Source organism: Misgurnus anguillicaudatus, chromosome 23 (assembly GCF_027580225.2).
Source record: "Misgurnus anguillicaudatus chromosome 23, ASM2758022v2, whole genome shotgun sequence".
In the NCBI taxonomy this organism is placed as follows: domain Eukaryota; kingdom Metazoa; phylum Chordata; class Actinopteri; order Cypriniformes; family Cobitidae; genus Misgurnus; species Misgurnus anguillicaudatus.
In genome coordinates this window covers 4508334-4515381 of record NC_073359.2, presented here as the reverse complement: position 1 = coordinate 4515381, position 7048 = coordinate 4508334, and the positions used below count along the sequence as shown (strand labels likewise).

The 7048-nt window shown below is 35.6% G+C and overlaps 1 protein-coding gene across 2 annotated transcripts; it reads left to right on the top strand.

Moving 5' to 3' along the window:
* The first annotated feature begins 768 nt into the window (after nt 1-768).
* Nucleotides 769-6846, top strand: LOC129454167 (uncharacterized). 2 transcript variants are annotated; one of them, XR_012365703.1, is made up of 8 exons: nt 769-844; nt 1044-1121; nt 1450-1797; nt 1871-2080; nt 2217-2537; nt 5325-5379; nt 5466-5675; nt 5841-5916. XR_012365703.1 is itself a non-coding variant. In XM_055218677.2 (7 exons), exons 1-7 carry the CDS (start codon nt 811-813, stop codon nt 5903-5905), a joined length of 1266 nt encoding a protein of 421 aa, XP_055074652.2. In that variant the 5' UTR covers nt 773-810; the 3' UTR covers nt 5906-6846. The 2 variants fall into 2 exon arrangements, 1 of the variants encoding a protein (XP_055074652.2); XM_055218677.2 differs by lacking the exon at nt 5325-5379 and having other exon boundaries at nt 773-844; nt 5841-6846.
* Nucleotides 6847-7048: the final 202 nt, after the last annotated feature.

Genomic DNA, 7048 nt, shown 5'->3' with positions numbered 1-7048 from the left:
CAATCAATGACCCTCTACAATACTGGCCAACATTTACCCGTTACACATTTATGTTTTCAAGGTTCATCTGTCTATGTAAGGTTCCTCTGTCCTTGGGTCTTTTCCTTGCATCATTCCCTCACATCATAGGGAAGTGGAGTTAAGGCGCAAGGACAGGAAACAATGATACACAAATAATAACTGAGAGACTGTGAAGAGCGAGCAGTAAATGAAAACCCAAATTGGATCTCTAGTGGATTGATAACAGAATGATTTCAGTGAATTGGGAATCAAATCCACTCATACATACTGAGTTTTTTTGTGCCCTAAAGGGGAGCCCGTGAGAGATGATGAGCAGTGGCTCAAGACCTGAAAACACCCCAACCTGTGCACGTCCCTTACATTTAACAAAGTTATTGTAAGAGATTTATAAATAATATTTTCTCTGTAATTTAAAGAAAAAATCAATTCAAAACTAACTTCATAAGCTGGCTATAACCTCTACTAAGGTAAACTTGAAGGTAAATGTAGTCACAATCTGTTATTGAATCTTCTGCTATTCTAAAAAGTTTGATGTTTGTAAGTATGTGTTTTAAACTTACAGGTAAAAGGTAAAAGTGAAACAGCGTTATAATGTTTCGTTTGACAGGCTGAAGTCAACAATTATCATTTTCTGAAAGTTTAACTCACTGACATTTACTAAAAAACAAGAAATAGACACACTATTCTCGGAAGGGTGCTGGCAGGAACTGAGATTTTTCTTCACAATGACAGGAACTGAGATCAGCAGATCATTTAATAAGAGCTAAAACATACAGCTAAAAACCACTGATGCATGGACAGAGAACTGCACAACAACGTGTTTGTATGCATGTTTTTATTGTTTTATTATATGCAACTTGATAATAAAATATTTTAATTTTAATTATTGTTAGTTAATAACAGTGATGTGTTAGTGATTTTACTGTAAAGAGACAGATCTGAAAAATGAATTTAGTGTCACAGTCAAACTAACATTGTGTTTTTATCAGCAATAAGAAAAGTTCTTCTTTAACGTTTTGTAGCTGGTATATGTGAGTTTCTACAAAGAGAAATCATGAACTTCAGACTCTCATCACTGATCCTGCTGTTACACATTCAAGGTATGAAACGCAGTTTTGTGTTATACTAAAATACTTCAATTCATTATATATTTGTTAAAAGTATGTCAGATTTTAAACTAGTTTAGTCTCATTTAATTTACATCGCTGTACTCCAAAGGCTGGATTCTCCATTTGGATCAGTCTCTAAAATGTTTAAAGTGAGTTTGTATATTTAAAACTGAACTTAGAGATTTATGTTTGAGAACAAAATTGATGAATTTGAGTTCATATCTGTCTGTATCGCTCATCTCACTCTGTAATTTTAATGAAGTTACATACAGATAAGCTACAAATATTATTAATATTACAGTTATGGTTTCTTCTTCAGGGTCCCTAACATTGGATAACTTTAATGTAACCTGTGATGAACTGAATATTTGTGCTGTGAGGGGAGAACCGGTGATGGTGAGGTGCCATTACTCAAACATCAACATCAAAACTGGGTTCTGGTTCAGTCAGAAACAGAGAACAAACTGGAGAAACAAAGATGAACCTGAAGATTTGACTTTAGATTCAGATTACTCAGGACGAGTGAAACAAGAGATCACTGAAGATTACTCAGGACTCACAATAAGAGATTCAAGAGAGAGAGACAGTGGAGAATATCAGCTCATGTTCATTATGAAGGATGGAGTTAAACATCTCAGCTCAGTCACAGTCAATCTAACAGTCACAGGTACATTTACATTCTCATCAGTCCAGTTAAACTCTTTTCATTTCTCATCTAATGTAAGGTTTTCATTATTTAGTTTTACAGGTAAAGATGAATCTGGAATCTACAGGACAGCGAGTAAAACTGAGCTGTGATTCCTCCTGCCCTTTAACATATAAATATGATTACCGCTGGTTCAAGAATGGAGAATATTTTACATACGGCCAAAGCATATTTGTGTCATCCAGTGAAAACACTGACAGTTATTCCTGCACTGAGTCTGTTTCAGTTCCCTCTTCATCTGTGTGTGAGTTTGACATTTATAAAATATTTAAATTAAAATGGAAGAACAAACTTTGCAGTTTTCTTGTTGATTCATATACAGTATGAGTGTGTTTGTAATTGATTGTGAATGTTACAGCAGTATTTTGTGACTCTTTCAGGTCTTTCTAACAGTAGCTGTTGGGGTGTGACTTACACCTCTACAAGAGTTTGTGCTTTAGAGGGATCAACAGTAGATATTCACTCTTCATACTCACATCCCACTGGAGATACAGTAAATAAAACATACTGGCATTACCGTTATGATTGGGAATTCAGAGATCTGCATGATGTTCAGTTTTCTGGTCGTGTGGAGTTTGTGGGAAACACACTGAGAATCAAAGACGTCAACACAATTGACACTGGAATATATCGATTCAGCATCATCACTAACACATCAGATGAAGTTTCTGGTTATCCTGGAGTCCATCTTACTGTTACAGGTAACTGCTCATAATAAACTCTTTGTAAAGCTGCTTTCACTGATCAGATTTGATGAATATATTTATTCTACTGTTTTAGAGTCTGTATTTTTGTTTCATTTATGTTTTATTAAACAACGAGTAGATTATGTTTCAAATATTAAAATATTCAATACTGTCAATCATTTAAGATATACATCTTGGGTTGTCAACTTTCTGAAATGGAAATAAGGAAGGGGGGGGGTTGTAGGGAGGTTGTAGGGGTTTGACTGGGTCCGGTCACATGCCCCCACGGAAGAGAATTTTGAAAAAAATAACCCCTGAAATGAAGACTTCTGGTGAAAAAAAAGTGGAAAATAATTCATAAATTTAGATAAATATATTTCATACAACTTCTTAGGCCTAAATATTTAATGAATAGCAAAGTATGCCTAATAACTATACAAGACTGAACCACATAGATGTGAAATATAAAGGCTATCATGATCATTTTGCCAAAAATGAACCATGGTTTTGTTAAGTTAATAATACGCCCTCTTCAAAGACCCCACCCCTTTTTAAACCTTGACCTATCTAAATCCATAAATATTTAATAAGAAACCCATCAGAAATGATTGAGACATTATGAGACGGGAGGGAGCGGGACACTGGAACAGAGGGAGAGCACACTTTCTTGTCAACTATATTTGAGTTTTAAAAATCCACATAATTACATACCATATGAGCCTCTGGAGACGACTGACGGACAATGAACCTTGACATTGCTCCATCCTGTGCCCGCCGTTTCGCTCCTCTTGTGATTATCTCCTCATGCGTGCTGCTTAATATCACACACTCCGCCGTGACAAACAGAAAAAACGCGACGGCATATGGTACAATTGGCCTTGTATTCATTGTCCCTCACGCATTCCAGCCACGGGTAGTCATTTCCCATTCAATTCTATATTTTTGTGCTCGTTTCTTTTTCGCCGGCTGCTCGGATGCAGTCATTTTTACATTTCCCGCTGTTGTCACTTGTCGTCATCGTTGCTATGATACGTGACATCACAATGACTGAAACGACCAATTAAAAGCTTATGGGGAAAAAAAAAAGCTTATGGGGCTGCAAGATGTTAAAACGCTACGCTGATCATAGACAAACAGAGGGAGATATTACCGCACCCTCAGGGTTTTCTTATACAAATGACGCGGTCTTCGTTCATGGCTGATATATAATAAGCTATGTGTCTGTCGTGTATTTGCACTGAATTAATTTTCATAAAATACGGAACAAGCTGCGTTCCGTATCAGTTCAATACGGAACAAGAATTTTATGTGTCAAATACGGGACGATTCCGTATTATACGGAACGGTTGGCAACCCTATAAAATTCATCTTGTAGATAATGATGTGATGATAAAATAATTTAATGTGTTTTGTTTACTGCATATATGACGCTGCTGTATCTTAATGGCTTCATTACCAGTTGAACTATGCAGTTTACCAGCTTGCAAGCATGGTTGATCAAATTTAGCTGGTGAGTGTGAAAATGTTGGTCAAGCAGCAAACCAGCACTTAGCAGTCTAATCCTTTAATAAACCTGAAGCTGGTATAAACTGGTTTCATGAGTTGTCACACAGTCTCGTCCTGTTTAAGTGGGTAGTTTGTGGCAAACTTGCAAAATCACTCAAGACTTTATGTTGATGTTGAGGACACTCATCACAGAGGACTTCAGAATTGAGATAAATATTTATGTTGCAATCGTGCATTTGACAGATGTTTTTATTTAAAGCAATTTAGGCTGTGTTCACATTATATATTTTATTTGTATCATACCTGTCAACCCTCCTGTTTTTCCCGGGAGTCTCCTGTATTTTACACATCTCCCGCACCCCTCCCATTTTGTTATTTCTCCCAGAAAACTCCCGTAAATTAAACAGCCCTAAATCTTTATATGAATAATCAAATACATAAGGTTGTCCAGTTGTCAGATCTTGTATGAAACGCATCCTACTCACACAATAGACACATCATACAAATTTGAACCTATTTTTGATCTTAACATGGCAACCTACAATTCGTTTGCGTTGTTGATTTCTGCACAGGTAAACAGGAGCAAGTTGAATCAAGCATCACTTTTAGCATCAAAGTTTAAAAAAATATATATAGTGCTGCAAATTTAATAACAGCTGGACGGAAGAGAATAATATATTACTTGGTGCGAATCAACATCGGTAATTCCCATGCTTTTTACAAAGTATGTCGCACTGATTTTTGTATCGGACACGGTGGGAAAAACGATTTAACGGAGCATAATAAATCACAACGAGACAATTGCACTGTGGAGGCAAAGAGCATAGACATTAAAGAAATAACTAGACCACGCGTTGGCTGCTGGATCGTGGGTCAACAGTGCCGCCATATAGTGGTGGCAACTTCTCCATTAATCTCATAGCAACTGGAGGTAAAATGCATTCGTCGTGTGCAAATTTGGAGGTGTACAAACAGCCCACACAACTCAAAACGAGTCTCGGGGAATTATCTTTCACAAGTAAGACTGAACAGTTGTTTCTGGTTGTGTTAGATCATTAGATCACAATCCTTATAACATTATTTTGATAGAGTCGAGGCACAATATTAATAGGTAGAGATATCGCTTTTAGCTACGAATGTTGATACAAGTTAAGCTATATTAAATTGTCCGTCTTACAATAGTTTACTAAAGTGAAACATATTGGGAGGTTGCTGAAAGTAGAGAAGGGTTTTGCATGTTATAATTTCAGCGCTATAAAAACAAATGCAGACTATCACTCTTTGCTAACCCCCCAGACCCCCCTCCCCCCATTCAGAGGTTTCATGGATTTTGGAATCCAAATGTTGACAGGTATGATCTGTATGACTGCATGACTTTACCATTGCTCATCACACTGAATTGAGCTGAATCAAACGTTCTGTTATATGAAATCTCAGATACACGAGTGATAAGCAGTCCAGACCCTGTGATAGATGGAGAAAAAGTGATATTAAGCTGTTCAACCGGATGCACTCTGGATAACAAACATACTTACATCTGGTATAAGAATGGACAACAGGTAACAGATGGATTGACATTATTAAACAAGCTGTACCTGGACTCAATCAACAGTGAGGAGCTACAAGAGTATTCCTGTACTGTAAGAGGTAACACAACATCTCATCATACATCTGATGAAATTATATAAGAGATTTATTCTATAAGTTGATAGCTGATAGATTTAATGTATTGATTTTAACATCATGAGTCTTTGTAATTAAGATAAAGAGTAAAGTTATGTTTTGAATTTTCTGGTGTTTGTCTTTCTTCAGATTCAATGGACAAAACCACTAAAACAACTGTCAGAAACAATGAAGAAGCCGACTGTTTAGTGTAAATAATCTAATATTCAAATAGATGAATTATTCATTGAAGTATTGAGTTTATCATTCAACAGTCTTGTGTCAGTGTCAGATCAACTGTAACATCACAATGCATAAATCCTGTAAAAACTTTGCTATAGTGCATCTTTATGTAGATGATACTGTGATCTACTTTCATCTTCACTGTCAGGCTATTATTATATAAACTTTGGGGACATTATTTACATGCATGTTGCTTTCACTGCAGTTTAGACACTGACTGTGTATCATAGCTCTTTATGTTTTATAATTCATTGTCATTGTTGTATATTTTATAATACAGTCTTTTGGTTTCATTAAGTTTGAGGAGACTGCAGCATTGATTTATTTCTTTAAGCCGTATTGAGTTAACTTCTTTTATTTGGGTAATCTTCTTTTACTAACAAATAGTTGCTATGATTTTGTCTCTTCTAGATGTCGACTCTTCAGTGTATTTTGGTTTTATTCAGGACTCAGTAGAAAATCTTTTGCTTATTCTGCATTCTTGTCATGAATTAATCTTCAGAATATAACAACAGCTTGATCATTTTATTACCATGAAAGTTTAAAGCGCTTATTAAAAGTTTGAAGCTTATAAAGAAGTTTCTGTTATAAGAATGTTATTGCTATAGGCTTGAATTGGGGTAAATACATTTACATGACATTTTAGTATTTACGAGTCCTTTACAGGTATATTAGTGCATCTAAATTTTGTTCACTGTTTGTTTTTATTGTACTTTTAATTTTGTCTTTATGAAAGGTATGGCTTCGCTGCTTGGTCTCTCACAGGTCGGGGACACACCTAATGATTTTTCATACAGATTATGAATGTAATTTGATCATGACGACTGATCATGCAAGTGTTTCCCGAGCATTATGGGCATTCTTGGTTAAATAAAGATTAAATAAAATAAATGTAAAAAATCCTTGATTCTGATTGGTTAGTAACTCTTTTATAAATAGTAATGCATTTGACATTGTGCCATATTATTATTATATATGAATATAGTCACAGGTTGCAGCCCAACATCAACATCAACATCACTCTTCAGCTGTGACTCTATTAACAGTGACACCTCTCATATATGTGTCTGTGTTCATGTGATCTGTCTGATAGATTGACAGTATTGGATTCCTGA

Coding starts and splice junctions, on each gene's coding strand:
- LOC129454167 (XM_055218677.2), top strand. CDS start 811: ATGCATGGACAGAGAACTGCACAACAACGTGTTT. Junction 1,798..1,870: donor AGTCAATCTAACAGTCACAG/GTACATTTACAT, acceptor TTCATTATTTAG/TTTTACAGGTAAAGATGAAT. Junction 2,538..5,465: donor AGTCCATCTTACTGTTACAG/GTAACTGCTCAT, acceptor ATGAAATCTCAG/ATACACGAGTGATAAGCAGT.